The sequence below is a fragment of the Motacilla alba genome, chromosome 5 (genome assembly GCF_015832195.1).
Source record: "Motacilla alba alba isolate MOTALB_02 chromosome 5, Motacilla_alba_V1.0_pri, whole genome shotgun sequence".
Taxonomy (NCBI): Eukaryota; Metazoa; Chordata; class Aves; order Passeriformes; family Motacillidae; genus Motacilla; species Motacilla alba.
Window position 1 is genome coordinate 18,338,240 of NC_052020.1, and position 18,973 is coordinate 18,357,212.

The following is an 18,973-nucleotide window of genomic DNA, read 5'->3' on the forward strand; positions in this document are numbered from 1 at the left end:
AATTTTTTGGTCATGTTTCAGTGCAGAAGTGTTCTGGGTAGCTATCTATTGTTGAGCTTGCACTTTATATTATTATGGAATCATGGGCATTTCTTGATGTTCATTTTGAAGCTAATTGGAAGAATTCATACTAGGAAAAATCTAACTGAATTCTGTGAACAGTGGATATTTTAAATTTGCAATTAGCAGTTGATGTGAAATGACTAGAAAATGATGTATCTTCTCTACTTGGGCAGGAGAGATTAGTGCCTTAATTTGTAATTATTGCAGAAAATTAACATCTTTATTAACACTTAGGTACCTGTGGTTTGAGATCGTGTAGGAATTGATGAGGATATAGTTGTTGCTTGGTATGAAATTGCTCTTGAAAATTCACTGCAGACTATAGATTTCATCTGATTTTTGTACTTCTGTTGAACAGTTATGACCTCTTGAGTTTTAGGGGATTGGTGCCTTGGAGTAAAACTTGAACTAGTTTGGATTTATTTACACACTTCATGTCAAAGCTGTAGATTATTGGAGCATTCAGTCATAAGGAGGGGTGTATATGCATATGCATATGATATGTGTGTGTGTATATGTATATATATATGTGTGTGTGTATATATATATATGTATATATATAATGTATTATATAAAAAGTGATAGGAACCTCTGGAAATCATCTAGTTCACCCTCCTGCCAAGGAAGGCAGGGTCACCGAGAGTAGCTGACACAGGAGCATAATCAGATAGGGTTTGATTGTCTCCAGACCTCCCTGGGCAGCCTGTTCCAGTGCTCAGACACAGTCAGTTGTAAAGAAGTTGTTCTTGTGTTGAGGTGGAATTTCTTGTCATTTAGTTTATGGCCTTTGCTCCTTATCCTGTTGCTGGGCACCATGCCAAAGAGTTCAACACCATCATCTTGGCACCCAGCTTAGGTATTTGTATGCAAGAATGAGATGCCCTCTCAGTCTTTTCTTCTCTGGGCGAAGGAGGCCCAGCTCCCACAGTCTCTCCTCATAAGTGATGCTCCAGACCTCGAGTTCATCATTGTGGCCTCTGCTGGACCCCTCTCCAGTAACTCATTTTCTTGCTTGAACCGTGGAGGCTAGATTGGCCATAGCACTCCATTCCGGATGTGGCCTCCCTAGGGCTGATTAGAGGGGCAGGATCTGCTCCCTCCACCTGCTGGCCACACTTCCTGATGCACCCTAGGATACCATTGTCCCTCCTGGCCACAAGGGTACACTGCTGACTCATCCACAGATGTGTTTTTATAGTTCTCATCTAGATAGGTGTGCAGCTGGGATTGATAAATAAGGGTAAAAGTGATTTCACTTCACTTCTTAACTGTTCTGTAGCAATAGCAGGCTCCTCCTTCTCATGTCTGATAGGGGAGTGGAAGTCCCTGCTTAATAACTTGCCTCAGTAGGAGGTGGCACATCGTTCAAGAGCATGTTAGGAGATCACTGTCTTCATCCACTTTTCTGTCATGTTTTTCTCACAGTCAGAGAAAAACTGTTGCATGGCATCTCCTGCATTTCTCTCAGGAGGAGGTAGTTACCCTCTGAAAGTGTAGTAGTAGTTAGCAGAGGAGCCATACCTGCTGTGAATGAGTATAGTGTCTGGAAGGAATCCTGTTCTGACATCAGGAGGCCACTGTGGCAGCAGTGTATGTGGCCAGCTATGGCTGTCCTGGGAGCTGGGGAGGCTGTGGCCTGAGAGATGCACTCATGTGGATGGAGGAGGCTTAGGTAGACTGAGGTCTCCTTTTTGGGGATCACTCCCTGTTCCTGTTGCTCCTTGGGCACAGGGCCTGCCCTCGGCCTCCCCTCTTGTGCCTAAGCTTCAGCCTGCTCTTCATCCTGTGTCTGGGCTCCCCTGCATGAGACAGTGGCAGCAGTTTTGCAGGAAGGTCAGAGATCCTTGGTAACCTCCCTCTCTGCATCCCCTGTGCCCATCTGTGGCTGAGAAGAGGGTGAAGCATCCAGAAATCCTGCTGTGAGGAATGAAGTGCAGCCAGCCTGCACAGGATCTCCTAGTCTTCTGTGAAGGAATTGTTGGTTTTGTTTCCTTTTTAGTATCACTTCTAGTTTGTTACGCCTGTGGACTAGGAAGGAATGTGCATGGGATTAGAATTATGTATTAAACTGTTGAGGTATAGGTGTTTCTATTTTCTCTTCTATTTAATTCCTCTTAATTTCAAACCATTTATTCATTCCTTTCTCCACAGAGTTTCTTTGAAACTTTAGTAGGTTATTATAAGTAATGAAGTATTTCTTTTCCACTAGATCTTGGGTTTGTGGTGTGAATAGGCTGTTCTGACACTGAAGAAGCAGCTGTGTGTTATTTTGTATTCACTTGAGACTTGTATTCTATGTCAAATTGATCTTACATTTTGTTTAAAAAATGTAGCAACTGTACCATGAAAGTTTATTACTGCCTTTTTTTTTTTGTGATTGCTGGATGTAATTGTAAAGTACTGTAATTAAATCTAGGGATTTTGAACACCAGCTTACATATTTCTAGCTATAGTACTCAGTGAACCTCAGTGCTCTGATTGAAAATAAATTTATTCCAAATAGGTTAGGACAGGCAGCTGTAGACAGCAAGTTTACAATGGGTGATGCTCTGCTGAGTACAACAGGCAGTTTAAAAAGTAGCAGCTAGAGTGTCTTCTGTCATTTTTGTTCACTGGTAATTCTCTTCAGCTCTAAATTTTTTTCAGAATTGCATTCATGCTTAGTTTTGTTTTGAACAGATAATCTACTTTCAGTGTCAAAATAAGCACTTTATAAAGGCTAGAACAGTGTCAAAGTCCATTGACTGGAGAAAGGGGATCCCCTGCCCTAAGCTGGAATGTCACTGAACATACCTAGATAGTAACTAGGTGAGGTTATTTGAGGCTGGCAGAAGGGCATGCTTGGCATTTGAAATAAATCTCTAGTGTTTAAAGGCCTTAGAAGATAATCTACCAAAAATTTTTATGATAAAAGCTTAATTAATGATTTTCATCATTACTTTATCCTTCCTTAAACTTACCTACCTACTTGGTTTTTAGGATCAAGGTGTTCTTTGCACTGGAAATGCTTTTATCATTAAGAAATGCAAGACCATCCTAAAATCAAGAACTCCTTTGGTAGTTGCTCTACTTGCATCCAGCAGCTAGGTTGGCTTTGGCTAGTTGCTGCACAGAAATTATAAATCCTGTAGGCTGCATCTCTTAGGATGTGTTTCAATTGTGGAAATGTTTGTTGGTGCAAAAGTAACTAATTTTCTTTTCCATCTGTGTGCTTGAACTCTATAGTAAGAAGATACAGTCGTGCACAAAGAAAAGTGACAGATTCTGAGGTTTTTTTAATAATGCAGTAATTGCTACAACTCTGTAGCATTTCTCATAATTTCACATGCTACAGAATCTTCAGTTTGACACTGAAAGTTTCTCTTGCTTGAAAAATGAAACTGGGCATTGCAGAAAAATCTGTGAAATTCCTACTTGAAGCTCTGTGTATATGCCTTTGGCATCTCTGTAGTTATCAGGTAAAGAGCCTTCAGCTGGCTGCTGAAATCCTTCTGGTTTTCCTTCTGCACTGGTCTAGATGCCCATGTCTGCTTGGAGCTGCCAATTACTCACTTTTATATGGAAATCTGAGGTACTGAGTTGGAAGGAACTCGGTGTAAAACGCCCTTCTCATGTTTGTTTAACCTAAGTATGATGCTTAAAAGTTCAACTCAAAGGAGCAGCTTACTTTAGTTTTCTTATTTACTGAAAAGACTTCTGGATGCCTTCAAGACTTGTTAGTCTGTTCTGTAAAAGGTTCAGTATAGGAGACGTCCAAAATTAAACCGTATGCTTCTCTGACTGGAATTCACATCTTAGTCTGGTAGCTTGAAAACACGATTGTGTCTGTTCAGGAAAGGTGTGTGGCAGCTACCATCACCTGAAGCTACAGAGAGACTTTGTGATACAACTGTTACCAACTTTTTTGGATGGAAATGACATTTAAGCATACAACCTCCAAAAAGGAGCTACTGATTAGTTACTGTTAAAAATATTTGTGTGGTTTTCTTTCCCTGTAACAGACAGAAGATTTAATTTTCCTTCTTGGTCTGAAAGGATTATTTCTAAGCATTATTTCTTCCCTTTAGCACATAATTAAAGTGAGAATTTCAGTAACCTGTATGCCAACAATTGAAAGCAGGCTTTCTTTGCTTTGAACTTTTTTCTTTTCAGATTTAAGTCAAGTGTTCATTACCTGTAATGCTATTCAGCATTCATTCAGAGAAGAATCTGTTAACAATATTAATTAAGAAAACAAAGCAATATTTTTATTGATATTAGATGTAACTCAATCTTGATTGTCGTAAGTTGAACTTGCTGATCAAGTTCATGTAAACTTTTGTAAGTAATGTTTAATGAACTGAATGTCAGTCTTGCTTACTGGAAACTTTCAGAGATTATAGAAAACTAACATGTTAAAAAAGACAGTCAAATATATGCAGTATCTTTACCAACTTTAACACATTTTGTCTTTCCACATGTGAGTTTTTAACATCACCTTGGGTTATTTTGCTTCTTGTAGTTTCTAATCTTGAGCATGTCTCGTATTTGGAAGTCTTTTATATCTTGCATTTAGTCTAAATGTCTTTTTCTGCTCTGGCTGAAAATGAAGTGATACTAGGAGTAATACAACCCATTTGATCCATTGAGTTTTTTTATAAATTTGCAGGTAGTGAAGTTTTGGAAGGAGCACACTTGTGAGTTTTGAACAGAAGGCCTAATGCCAACTCTGTTAATGGGACTGAAATTTGAAAAAGCATGGTGATAATTCAGAATAGTAGATTTTGGGAGGGAGGGTAGAACAGTAGGCTTTGAGAAAAATAGCAATCACATGTTTTGATTTTAAAACTTCCAATCAAAACTATGCTAGGCTGATTCTAGATTACTGTCAGTAATAATGCCTGAGAAAATTCTCTTCTCTTCAGGGTTCCTTGACTTTCCCTTTGGCACAGTTTATGTTGTTTATTTTTCCTTATTTCAAAGGACCTGGGCTCCTGTTGAGAAGTGATGGAATAATCTGTGGCCGGCACCTGACATATAGAGGGAGCAGCCCCTAAAGGAGCTTGCCTGGGAGACAGTTTGTGAAATAACGCAGTAACATGTTTGCAGTAGTATGCCTCTTTTTTTTTGTTATTGCTCTTTTCCATTGTTGAATTTCTCTTGAAATAACTGACTGAGAAATACACTGAAGCTACTGAAATGAGCGTTAATCACTACAGAGGTATTTACGTCTCGAATTAGCATTGATAGTGATTACTTATGAGCATTATACTTTCACTAATTGGGGCAAGGGGAGGGATTTGATCTACTTTCTAGAGGTTTAAAAATCCCAATCAAAAAATATCCTCTGGCTTTAGTAATGCATTAATGTGTTTTCACTTCCTTATGGTTAGTTTGTGTGCAGCTTGCATTACCCACAAGCTAGTGTTTTTCATAGCTGTATAAATTGATTTAAGCTAATTTGTAAGAACAGGTGTGTTAAACCCTGCTTGAGAGTTTACTAATACTTCTAGTACAAAATAGGGGTTTTTTCCTGCTTCCTAATCTTTTAATACTTGCATGGGGTGTTAGATTAGTACCAGTACTGCAGTCAAATAAATCTGTACATTGCCGGATTGGTTTTGTTTGAACCCCATATCTTTATAAACAGAAAGCTATGTAATCTAGGGCCAGTTGTGAATGTTACAGCTTCTGAAAAAAGGTCAAGCAGAGTAAGGTGATCAGTATGTGTTGGTTAAAGCAAAAAACCCTCAAAGCAATTAAAATGTCTCCATAGTGAATATACCAAGCTTTATAATATTTAGACTGAATACTGAAATCTTGCTGGTGGGAAGACTGTGCACACAAGAGTTTTGCTAGATCCTTGAGGTTGTTTCTGTTTCCAAACTACTCAATTACTAAACTTGACACAATGCTGTTCTAGTGTAGTTAGCTGTAGTGTGCATGCTGAATCAGTTTCAACTTGGAAGTAGTGCTTAAATGCTGCCTCTTAGTTGCAAAAGAATTGGGTATTTCTGTTATATATTTATGGGGTGTTTTGAGTGTATGACAACAGCATAGTTGCATTATTGCCTTTAAGCTTGCTCCTGTATACAGCCTACAGTTTACAGAAGTATTCTTGCCAAAATAATACTGTTCACTGAAGTTCCCTGCCTTAACTGTATGTCCTCACAGCTGATATTGCTAATGCGGAGCAGTAACTAATATATTGATAGAATCTTTCACATTAGGAAGATTTTTACTAAAGGAGTCTTTCTTTCTTTCTTTCTTTAAGTGTGCTGCTCAAAACCGCTGTTTTCAATTGTAAGGAAAGGAAAGTTTTTCTTAGTTTGTTCTAGTATCTCTTTTCAGTCCACTTAAAATCTGCATTCATATAAGCCTGGTTACAGTGTCAGAGGTCAAATGTGATGTAAAAGCCCTGTTTTCATCGCTGGAGGGAAATGAAATGTTTGTATGGAGCTTAATGAGAGGTGAAAGCAAGAATTTATTTGATATATTGTAGACTGAAATACTCTCTTCTGATAGCACAGTTGTCTCAGTAGCAACTGTTCTAAAGGTGTCTTAGAGAAACAGAATTAATATAGAGGTGCCAAAGCATTTTATAGGAAAAGGTGAAGTTGTTAATTTTTACAGATCTGTTACAGCCTCTTAGAGTGTTTGAGTGGTTGGGGCCACTGCCCTTGACATGTTTGTGTAACACACTTTGGCCTTTGATATTCCTCCTTGTCAAGTTTGTGGAGGCAGGGACAATTAGCATAGTGTTGAAATTGGCTCCTGCACTCTGAAGTGTGCTCCCTGCAAGCTAAAATTCTTTTAATTCCTCTACCTTTATAGATGTTTTCTTCGGTGGTGGTGGTGGTGGTATTTCAGTGCAGTTACTCCCTGTCCATTTCATCTTCACCCAGCTCGATTAATTGCTGAGCAAATAGTTCTGAATCTCTGACTCAATGCATAGATTAAAAACAAGGAATGGGAAAAGCAAATTTCATACCTTTTTCTTTAATGCAAATTAGCATGTTCCTTTCATGTAAGTAAAACCCTACCTAACTCTTAGCTTTGGATGTTAGAATAATGGCTACTGCTGATATACTGCTATTCTTCTTACACAGACCAGCATGTTTTGGAAATTTGATCTCCATTCGTCATCGCACATAGATACACTTCTAGAGAGAGAAGATGTAACACTGAAGGAATTGATGGATGAAGAGGATGTTCTACAGGAGTGCAAGGCTCAGAATCGCAAACTTATAGAGTTTCTGCTGAAGTCAGAATGTTTGGAAGACTTAGTTTCATTTATTATTGAAGAGCCACCTCAAGACATGGATGAAAAAATTCGATATAAGTAGGAAAACTTTTGGGGTTGGGGGAGATTTGGAAGGTGGAAAGAGGACTAAATAAATCTAGTTAATTTGATAGTGTGAATCCCTGTGTGGTGGTATATAGTACAGTATTGGTGTGTTTTAGATTAGGTATGTTTTCAAGAGGCTTCACAGAACTTCTAAGTAAATCATTCTAATATATGCATAGTTTTCAAATGGAAGCCTCTTATCCACAAATGCTTCCAAAACTGGTTCATGTCCAAAGGAGATGCTAAAAAAAGGTCCAGCCAGGACTCACATTAAGTTTCCTGCAGCTGTGTTTAAGAAAATAGTTGAATGAAAAACCCTTTTTGAGTAGTATAACTGTATGGTTAGCTTTGTTTTGTTTATTTGTGAGATGTTTTGAAGATGCCTCTTTGAAGATTCGTGATAATCCTTGGAACAATGTCCTTAGGGTCCCAATGCTGGTGTTTTCCTTTCCAGAGTATGGCCATGACTTCTGGCTTGCTGAGAGGGTTCAAGCTCAAAATCCATCCAGCAGTTTGTAGAAAAGCACTTCTACTGCTTTTGGCTTATTTTAGTGTCTGTACAGAAAGGTGCTTTTTTTTCTTAAAATGGTGTGTTAAAATAATGTGAAAGAAGTTACACTGTTAGTTGCAGAACTTCACCATTTCTTAAAAACCAAGCCTCCTGTAAATGTTTTTAGTAGTGTTGGAAATTGAAGCAAATAAGAAGTCAGTACTTGAAGAGATGGATTTAACAATAGTTCTTGAAATGAAAGCTTACTCTTTCCTTTTTCAGCTTTCCTACTGGTGTTCTATGCCTACTGAAGATTGAAGTAGTGCCCTTCTTAAATGAAAACAGAGCTTATAGGCTGAATGTGCAGTTTTATTACTTTGTGTTTTAGTATAGACCAAGCCTGCTTGAAAATTTAGTCAGATGCATTACCAGGTTCTGAATTCAGAGCTGCAAGTACGAGAATTCCAAAGTATAGAGTGATGGATAATTTTTTCTTTTCCCCAGATACCCGAACATATCATGTGAGCTGCTTACATCAGATGTCTCACAGATCAATGATAGGTTGGGAGAAGAAGAATCCTTACTCCTGAAACTGTACAGCTTCCTCTTAAATGAATCTCCTCTAAACCCTCTACTGGCCAGTTTCTTCAGCAAGGTGTTAAGTATTCTTATCAGCAGAAAACCAGAACAGGTAACTATTTGCAAATTCACCAGTTTTAGAAGTGCTCTCATAAAGCTGTGGTACTCAGCCTTAAGGTACACAATTGAGGGATAGTAGCAGAGTCAAAAGAGAGCATTCAGGTTCCACCCTAGCTGAAGACACCTTTTCCTTATGCACATGATTAAAAATGCACTTGGATAGGATGTATTTGATTCAGATTTGCCTGAGCTATTTATGCGATCAGTGTGTGAGTGCCTACTTTTTGGCTTAGCTCAGCGTTTTATATGATCATATTTGCATTTATTGCTGTTAAAAACAAACGTAAATTACTTGAATCAGTAATAGTGATTCTGACTTGATGTGAAGAATTATTTAGAGCAGGGAGAGATTTGGAGTCCTTGTCCAGAAATGCTCTTGTACTCAGTGTATGTGGTTCAATACTGTAAACAGCATCAATGACTTGACTTTCAAACCTGAGGTACTGTTTGTATTAAGAGTTTTGCTGTGTCGAGCTTTGCCTGCTAAGCAGAGATGAGACTGATTCATATCAAAAAGAAAACCTGACTCTGGTTTGGATTATAAGTAGGTTATGGTCAGCAAGTTGGGTTTGAGAGGAAACCCAGGACGCACTGCAAGTATTATGGATCTGCCCTCTGCCTGGGTTTTATTTTATCTTGTCTTGTGCTGCAGGCTTTAAGTGGCAGAAGTGTTTAAGAAGTTCTCATCTATTTTATCAATTTGATAGGAGAGTGAAATGATAAGTGATTGGTGTAATTTATCACATAAAATATATGAAGCAAATATAAACTTACTTTTTCATTTCCAGATTGTAGATTTTTTAAAGAGGAAGCATGATTTTGTAGACCTCATTATTAAGCACATAGGGACCTCTGCTATCATGGACTTGTTGCTCAGGCTACTGACTTGCATAGAACCTCCACAGCCCCGGCAGGAAGTGCTAAATGTAAGTAAAATATCGCACAGCTTTTGTCTGACATGTGTGAACTCTAAGCTGGCTTAACTTCTGCTGGCTTTGCTAAATTAATTTCTTGAATATGCTGAAATTAGATGTGTGGGGTTTTGTTTGTGTTTTTTGTTTGTTCTTGGTTTTGGTTTTTTTTCCCTAGTTGCCAGTATTTTTCCAGTGAAACCCCACTGCTGCTGGGGACAACTTAGAGCCTGGGTGGCTGGTCTCTTCCCCAGTCTTTGGTATCTAACTCACATCTGATAGATGCAATTTTTAAATTGTTTTGAACCTTACCAAACATACTTTGGCATCAAAGTTTGTTGACATTAACCTAAGATTTTCTTTTTTACTGTGGCTAAGAAATGTTCATTTTACTTTTTCTTTTTTCTGAAGTACTGTTAATCCTTATTTAGAAGTATTGACATTATGACTTGTGACAGTTGTCAGAGGGCTACTTTCAGTTTCATGAGTTCATTTAATTAATTCACTTGGGAAAAATTCTTATTAACATCCACAAACATTTTTGCAGTGGCTGAATGAGGAGAGAATTATCCAGCGGCTTGTGGAAATCGTACACCCATCTCAAGATGAAGATGTAAGTACTGATGATGCCTTAGACTGGCTACCTAGAACAGAGGCTAGACAGAGTTAGAGTATAAAGTGGGTGTTTATTAGAGGCCTTTAACAGATACACCTTGGGCAGTGCAGGCTCCATCCAAGATGGATGGCAGTCACGAGTTTTCTCAGACATATGTAAGTTTGGTCTGTTTGCATATTAGAGGTTAATTGTCCAATTACAGCTTCAGGTAATGAAGTCACGTGGCCCTGGTTTGCTTCTCCCCCACTTCACTTTTGTTTATACTTTTCAGGCCTGAGGCTGTGATGGTGACCTTGGTTCTCAGGTCTGGAAGGATTTGGTCTGACCAAACTGTGAATAGAGCTTACTAACACTCTATATGAAGTTCAGTTATACACTAATGCAGTACAGGATCTTAAAAATGTAAAAGCTAAAACTTAAGGCATCACTGGCTCTATCTGTTCAGCTGTACATGGTGTAATATGGTGTTAGAACTTTTATGTTTTCTGCTTGCTTTTTTCAGAAAGCTGATTTTTGTATTGTGTGGTTATTTGAAGAAGGTTATGTGGGTTTGTTCATCTCCTTGCCCCCTTTTTGAGATCCATATCAAAGCCTTAGGCATACTTGGAGTTCTTGGAAGATTCAGTTCTCATATTTTGCCACCTTAATGTTGCTAATAGATTCTTGCCTCATGCTTTAAGATTTTTTTTTGTTAAGGGTTAGTTATGGCATAAAGCTACTGCCTGAATATTCTTTGGGTAGGAGAGCTCTTGTTCGTGTTGAAATTTTTACCTTTTTTAACTGAAGAATTAGAGTCCAGCATATTCTTGTTATTATTCTTGTAGTGCTGAGTGCTGTTTTTCTGTTTCAGAGGCATTCAAATGCATCACAGTCACTCTGTGAAATTATTCGTCTAAGCAGAGACCAGATGCTACAAGTACAGAACAGTTCAGAACCAGATCCACTGCTTGCAAGTTTAGAGAAGTAAGTTGGTTTGAATTTTTTATTTTATTCTCACTTCATAAGAAACTAGTTTTAATTTTTGACCTTGAAAACTTTAAGAAAATGGCAAGCTCTTTTCAGGTTAATTTTCTTGACTACCCATCTTTTGTTTGTGTTGTGAAAAATAACTTGGCAAGTAAGCAGAGGACACCTGGAGGATTTTCTAGTGGGGAATGTGGGAATGTCTCATTAAATTATTTCCTGTGCTGCCCAATTGAATGATATCTTATGTATGGAGGTCAGCTTGATACTGTGCAGACTAAATATGGGAAACTTCAGCTTTGTTCTGTTACTTGTTTTAAGTTAATCTAAGTGTATGTTTCTGCCAGACAAGATTCTCCTGTATTCCATTTTCCCCTTTTTTTATGTGAGCAAATGGGAGTTACTTCTGCTAACAGCTGTGTCCTGAAGTGGTTTCATCTGTTACCAATGCTTTTCTTTTCAGACAAGAAATCATAGAGCAGCTTCTGTCTAATATTTTTCATAAAGAAAAAAATGAATCTGCAATTGTCAGTGCAATCCAAATCCTATTGACCTTACTTGAGACAAGGCGACAGACGTAAGTGTTATTATTTCACTTGGTTTATGCCTGCAGTAGCAAATGCCTTCCTTGTGCTTGTGACCAAACATTTCTGTGACCTGCTGTACCTAGAAGGAGTAAAAATGCAAATCAAGTGATTGTGGTTGACATTACTGCACTTTCACCAAATGACCGGTCTTTCTCCAGCTTTTTCTGGTGTGAGTACCAATAGACAGATCCGACTAAATGCATTTCATCAGTTGGTTTCTGGATACAGGGAGTAGAGTAAATAGGTGTAGTGCAGTGACTGAATATATTTATCTGCTTTAATGAAACAAATTAAAATGTAATTTTTAATCTCAAAACTATTTTGGGGATTTCAAGCACAATAAACCTAGAAATACTAGGGCTAGTGTTTGGGAAAATCTCTTGTTAACCGTTATGTCAGACTTAAGTTTTATGTGTGTGTAACCCTAGGCTTTTGCAGTTTTTACCTCTTTGTTATTTTCACATCCTTTCAGAGCTGTTACATACCTCAGAGATGTTATACAACTAGTTTTGGTACTAATTATCAAATTTTGCTTATGTGCGTTTTAGATTTGAAGGTCATATAGAGATCTGTCCTCCAGGCATGAGCAATTCCACATATTCTGTCAACAAAAGTGTTTTAGAAGCCATAAAAGCACGACTTTCATCCTTCCATGAGCTCCTACTTGAGCCTCCAAAAGTAAGTGAAATCTTGTGTTAACAAATTAATTGAAGCAAAACTTACCATGTGTCTGTTTTAGGCAGATTATAATAAACAAAACCCAGTCTGACAACTTTCAGGCAAGCACCCAGGCTACTTCCTAGCCTGTTGTGAGCTTTGGCTCAGGCAAACAGTAATAATGAACAGCAGTGCTTTGTGCTTTTCCAGCACAAACTTGGTTTAATTAGCAAGGTAACCTTGGAGCAGTTACTTCTTCCTAAAAGCAACAAAAAGAGATTTGCTATATATTTTGTGCTTGGAAGTCCAGTCTGGATAGGAAACATCTTGGACTAAGATGCTGCAGTTGTTTGGAACTTTGGAATGGCCCACATTAGGCTCATGCAATTCTCTTGACTTTCCCAGGACCCAAGTAGATTACATCCATGACATATCTCTGCACCCTAGGCGTGTTAAATTCCTTGGGTTTTTAAACTGATGTAAGCAACTTACCTCTGTCATGCTCTTACCAAAGATAAAAAAAAGTATAAATTTTGTATAAATGTAAATCCTCCAATACATTTATACAAAATTTTTACCTGTGATCCATTTGTATTTTCTACTCACATTTTCACTGGCAGAATTTCCCTTGGAGCACTGCACCCTGCTGCGGATTTTAACAGAGAAATAAACATGAAATTGTTTTTAAATATATGAAGTTAGGGTTGCTGAGGCATTATGATATATTTACACTGTCCACCTAGCTGTTCTGTGTACATTGCAGTAATGTAGAATATAACTGGCTTGAGTGAGAATTATTTCTGAGGAACTATTTCGTAATTCCTGTCAAGGTTTAGTAGACTTCATCTACTTTGAGATCCTGTCTGTAGTTAGCAATCTTTTTTTACCAAGTTGTAGCTTTCATGTGACTGGTTTTAGTGCTTCCTTTCTGTGGAATTAAAATAAGCTACAGTATTTGGAATTAAAAATAGGGGGTTTTTTTAGGATGAAGGTAAGACAGATACATTTAGTCCTTGAGCAACTATTTTTAAGCACTACTCAGCTATTGTATGTAGAAATGATAAGCTGAATTTTTAAAAGATTTTTTAATGGGTTTATATATTAAATTTTTTTCTATTTCAGAAAAGTGTCATGAAGACAACCTGGGGTGTACTGGATCCACCTGTAGGAAATACACGTTTAAATGTAATTAGATTAATATCTAGCCTTTTACAGACAAATACAAGCAGTGTGAATCAGGAGCTTATAGAACTTAACAGCATAGGAGTCATACTGGTAAGAACTTTATACTGTTTTCATTTTTTTTGTCTGCTTTTTCTGACTCTGCAGATAAGTTAGACTGGAAAATTATTTTCCAGCCTAACTTTTCAGCACTTTTGTATTGTGATGTCTATTGTTTGGTTTAAGAACTTTTAATACAGGATTTTACTGTAATCTGTCTGAGGGAAGTGTTTCCTTGTGACCACTTGAATGGTTCTTACTTGTTACACCTTCATAAATACACAAAGTGGTTTTCTTAATAAGCTTATTTTCAACTGGATGTTCTTGAGTTTTCAGCCATGTTCAAGGCTTCATTGCTATTTCCATTTTTTCTCTAAGTTGTTTCCTCAAAGCCCCTTTTTCTTGCTTAATGTATGGCCTACAAAATGGTATCTCAGCAGTTTCCTGTAAAGGAGCAGTTATTCTTGGTACCTTGTACTCCTTCGAACTTCAAAACAAGGTGGTATCCAACAAACTCAGTTACCTAACTCATTGCTCTTTGCTGATGTGAGCATGGATTTTCAGTACTTCCACCTCATACTTCCACTAGAGCAGATGTATTCTTTGTGTTTCAGTTCACCCAAGAAATCCAAATGTTGGTTGATGAAAAAATAACTTGAAATAATGTAGAACGTAAGCTAGTTACTGAATAACAATATGTAAACTTCTAAGTTGGCAGTTGCAAGCTTAAAGTGTAAATACCTTCTCTTTGCTGATTTTAGTCCAAATCCCCTTTTTCCTGTGAGTGATTATTACAGTGTGTTTGAAATGTTTTCATCTCAAATTTTCTTCACAGTTGGGTTTGCAGACAGGTACTTTTACACAAATAGCTGACTTCACTGTAGCTGCAGTTTTTCCTAGATCCGTAGTCTGAGGGAGCATACACACTGAATGCTTGCATGTTCTTGTAAATAGATTATTTTGTGAACTGTGTTCAATGAGGTTTGAACACACTTTCCTGTTGCAGGTTTTACGTAAGGAAAAAATTAATTGTATCCATGGAAACCTGAGTGTTTCATGCTGTTGGCTGAAACAGCACATGTTTTACTGGGCAGACTTGACTTCAGAACAGTTATGGGTGAATGTCATTAGTTTAAGAGGACTGAAGACAGATTGAAGACCTTTAGCTGTATTTTGAATGAGACTGAAAGTGTTCAATACTGTTCCAATCACTGCAGATATTTCCAGAACTCACTACATTTTACCAGTTACAGCAATCATTTGAATTTTTCAGTGAGTAGCCCAGAAGACAAAAATCTTAATTGTGTTTAGGAGAAAAAAATGTGGAGAAGCAGGAATTTGACTAAATGGAAGCTGTTTATTGTATTTCAACCTCAGTATTTATGTTGTACTTCGTTAATGATCTTAAACTGCTTCTAGATTATCTGAGGTAGTGGATGATGGGTTTGGAACAGGTAGATACAATTTCATAAGGAATCTCACTGAACTGAGGAGCACATTTATAAAAGGGTATTATAGACACTAGGAAGTTAAGTGAACTCAAAAAAGTCAAGGACTTCTAAGATCATAAATAACACTTCTGACTGTGGGACTTTCTGAGTTGCAGCTGGCAGAAGGAATGTAAATAGGGAGCACTATTTCTCCCCGTCTTCATAGTCTGGAAGTGCATTACTTGTGACCCCTGCAATAAATCCAGTTAGTTGCATTCTTGTTCTGATCCAGTATAGTATTCCTTGCATTCAGAAAATGGCAAGCACAAAAGTTACTGGTTTTGTGGGTCACAAACTTTTTCTTGTACAATAATATTTAATGTAAAACTTAAAAGATTTCTTCCAATGTAGTTATTCAAATGATTAGGTGAGTGAGACTGTTGGTTATGTTTAATGAAAAGATCTTGGTTTGTGTAAACCTCGGTGAATTTGTTTTTCAGGACATGTTTTTTAAGTATACGTGGAATAACTTTTTGCATACTCAAGTAGAAATCTGTATTGCATTGATTCTTGCAAGTCCTCTTGAAAACACGGAAAATGGCACAATTACAGATCAGGATTCCAGTGGGGACAATCTCTTACTGAAACATGTAAGTTATGTTTTGCAAGTCTCTTGAATTTTCCTGTTTTTGTGCACTTAATTCTGCATAAAACACACCCCTTTCTACTTAATGTATAGAATGAAAAAAAAGTCTTTCTGGTTTTACTTAAAATGTTAGTTCAGGGTGGTAAGCCTGAAGCTGCCATAGAGTAGCCTTTTTTTTTGTTGCTCCAAAGTGAGCATGGTGAAGAGCTGCAAGTATTCATTTTCCCTGAAGTTCTTCCAATTTTAAGGCTTAAAATCACTATTTCAGTAGCTTTTTGCTACTACAACAACACAGCACTTCGAAAGAGGAGTAGAATTAATACAGGTTTGTCTTTTAGGTTTCTGGTTGGTATCTGACTGCTGGACTTTGAACCCTTTAATGAAAGTATATATCCTGAATGTGAAAATTAAAGTCTTGCAGACTTTAGTAGCAACTGTAAAATGCCTAAATAGTGTTCCATTTTACTGCTAGTAAGCATATTTTGCTTTTTTGACAGCTCTTCCTTAAGTGCCAATTAATAGAAAGAATACTTGAAGCATGGGAGATGAATGAGAAGAAACAGTGAGTAATTAGTTTCCCCATTCCTTGTAATTGTCCAAATGAGGCTTGAGTTGTGAAAGGAATGTAAAACCAATTCAAAAGCGATCTAGTGAGTTCTAAAATCTTTGTATGTTAATATTTGAATTAAAGCTTTCTCTTGTACTTTTTAGTAGCATTCTAATTCTTTTTCCTGTGGCCATTTGGGAGCACAAGAGTTGTCATTCTTGCCATTTATAAGATATTACTATGATCTTTAAAGTTTAACCATGTTCGAGTTAAAAAATAAGTATACTGTAAGTTTTGAGGGGACAGGAGATACTTTCCCCCAGTAAGCAGTTGGGAATTACTTGTGAACACATCAAAGCTTATCACATACTGGGGAGCATCAGACTCCTAAATAGTAAAAATGAATTCCTCAGCAGTAGAATACCTTCTAAAATTATGTGTTTGAAAGGATGTAAGTAGCTAATATAGTGTATTCAAGTAGCTAATATAGTATATTAGTATAGTAGAAACTGGTTTTGTATCAGAAAAAAAATCTTCAGTTGTCACCTGAGGTGGTAGAATGTTCTCATGAAGCCCAAATAATTTTAGCTCTGGAGGTACTGAACAGTACATGTTAGTTCTGACCAGTCAAAAATATTGAATTGACTAGCTGGGGTAGTGCTGCTGGTTTGATGGAATGCTGAGACGTTCCACTCACGGGAACATTAGTATCTGAAGTGAATCAGATAGTTAATATATGGCTAGTGTAACTGACCTGGAAAAAAGGATGGTGCAGAGGGGAATAATAGAAAAAGGAATGTGCTAAATTTAACTGTAGAAAACATGCTCTCCTGAATGTCTTCCATTTTATATCAATTCTCCTGAGGTTATAGAGAATTGCCAAATTTACTGGCAATTAGATTCTTGTAGGAGAGAAATAGGAAAAGTTTTCTCTGTAATTCCAACCTAAAACTTAAGTTTTACTTGGATAAAACGGTTCTCGATCCAGTGCTTACCATATGAATGGTTTAATTAAGTATTTAGTCTCACGTTTGGGAATACTAATGAAGAAAATAGTGTTTCAAACCTTAGGTAGTGCTTTTATCTGGAAACAAACTTATAATGAATTCACTCCTTTATCCAGTTTTGTAGAGGTGTGGCTCCAGCTGTAAAAGATAAAGCTTTAAGGGTATTTTAGCTTAGCTGTTTCAGGAAGTGGATATTTGTTAGTCCATTTGTATTCTGTCACTTAATGTTATTTCAAACAGCTCTAGAAGCTTAAGGGTGACTGCTTTCTGCTGGTAAAAATCTGACATAGTAAAAGTGGTTTGGTTGGCTGGGATTAATAAGCATTTGCTAACAGAAGATACGCTTGTATTCCAGACTTTCTGGCTAGGCAATGTCAAGTCAGTCTAGTTTGTCAAATAGAAGTGCTCTGTGTCATATCCTGTATTAGAAACTATAACCTTTGCTGTTATCATGTGCTGCTTATTTTGAATGTGCTTGTTACCTAAGCAAGCTGTAAACACTGTCGTAGTTTATTCGTGATATCTTGCATAGACATAACATAATTTCAGTTACCTCATATGTTAGATGAGGATGGTGGAAAATAAAATCATGTGATCTGTGTTTGCATAACATAAGGTACTTCATGAGCTGCTGTCACTTTACAAACATTTCAGTCATGGGAGGTTTGTCTAGCTGGGTGAGGGGGTCTTTCTTGATTTTTGTTTAAAACAAAACCGTAAATTGATGCAGCAAAAGTTTGGTTGGCTTGCAGCCAGATGCTAGAGAATCAGTTCAGGCTGGATCTCTCATGATTGCTATTTGGTCAGATTTACAATGGTTCCAGCTGGCAGTAGGTGTTCAGAGCACTACTCTAATAACATCTGGTCATTCCTGTTTCTGCAGAGCAGTTCTGTGTGAAATATTTAAGTGGCTTTGTAATTTTAGCTTTGGTAAGCATGTAAATGTTGTTCCTAAATTTCAGGAAAGCAATGACCCTAACTGAAATACTATGCTACATGTAATGCTAAGAAGCCCTGAAATACTCTAAAGCATACTTCAGAATGCTTTTCCCTTTTGATCATAGGCTGAAAGCTCTGAGGGAATATTTGGTGTGTTTGGGTTTTGCGAAATACTCTCAGCAGCAGAAATTTCCTAAAAACTCTGGATCAGTTGCTAATTCTGTCATTATTTTTCTAATACATTTTGTTTATTTTGTGTGCATTTTGCTTTCTACACACACACACACACACAGACAAAAGCAGTACAAACACTTGTACGTCCTTCTTGGTACTTCATGTGCTTGTTAACTCTCCTAAACTGGCTCTGTGAAGTCAAACCAGTTGATACCTTAAATTCTTAAGTGTTTTTGTGAACCTGTGGTTTTAGGATGCAAGTCTAACTTGAGAACCCCAGTTCATTGTCTTGTGTGCCCCCTTGACTCTGGCAGTGTTTTGCAGCAGCCTGCGGTATCAGAGTTGCTCTGAGTGCAGCAGATGAACTCTTGGTCTCTTGCAGGGCTGAAGGAGGAAGAAGGCACGGCTACATGGGTCACCTGACAAGGATAGCAAACTGCATTGTGCACAGTACAGATAAGGGGCCAAACAGCACACTAGTCCAGCAGCTCATCAAAGGTATTCATTCATGGTCCTACCTTTATCTTTAGGGCTTTTATTATCAAATGCTGAGGATATTAAGCAAACTTAAATTAGAAGGCAGCTGTTTGATTAAATAAGAAAAGAACTGGATTACTTCTGAAGTATTCAATTTAAAGCAGTCATCCTTAAACAAATGCTTAAGTATTTTCATTTCAAACAGTGTTAAAGCTCCCT

At 37.4% G+C, this 18,973-nt stretch overlaps 1 protein-coding gene across 13 annotated transcripts in view; it reads left to right on the forward strand.

The window, feature by feature from the left end:
- The window catches only part of PPP6R3 (protein phosphatase 6 regulatory subunit 3), a 52,709-nt gene that overhangs the window by 14,485 nt on the left and 19,251 nt on the right, over positions 1 to 18,973 (forward strand). For 9 of the 13 annotated variants that reach the window (XR_005256991.1, XM_038137017.1, XM_038137004.1 and 6 more), the window contains 12 exons: positions 5,026 to 5,153; positions 7,152 to 7,384; positions 8,385 to 8,571; positions 9,368 to 9,505; positions 10,038 to 10,103; positions 10,957 to 11,069; positions 11,533 to 11,646; positions 12,205 to 12,334; positions 13,436 to 13,588; positions 15,465 to 15,614; positions 16,108 to 16,172; positions 18,660 to 18,775. Coding sequence is in view for 12 of the 13 variants with exons in the window: in XM_038137017.1 (XP_037992945.1) it covers positions 5,142 to 5,153; positions 7,152 to 7,384; positions 8,385 to 8,571; positions 9,368 to 9,505; positions 10,038 to 10,103; positions 10,957 to 11,069; positions 11,533 to 11,646; positions 12,205 to 12,334; positions 13,436 to 13,588; positions 15,465 to 15,614; positions 16,108 to 16,172; positions 18,660 to 18,775 (1,477 nt within the window). In the remaining variant the exon portion in view is untranslated. The remainder of the gene's footprint in view (positions 1 to 5,025; positions 5,154 to 7,151; positions 7,385 to 8,384; positions 8,572 to 9,367; positions 9,506 to 10,037; positions 10,104 to 10,956; positions 11,070 to 11,532; positions 11,647 to 12,204; positions 12,335 to 13,435; positions 13,589 to 15,464; positions 15,615 to 16,107; positions 16,173 to 18,659; positions 18,776 to 18,973) is intronic. The other 4 variants (XM_038137008.1, XM_038137009.1, XM_038137011.1 and 1 more) reach the window with 1 other exon arrangement.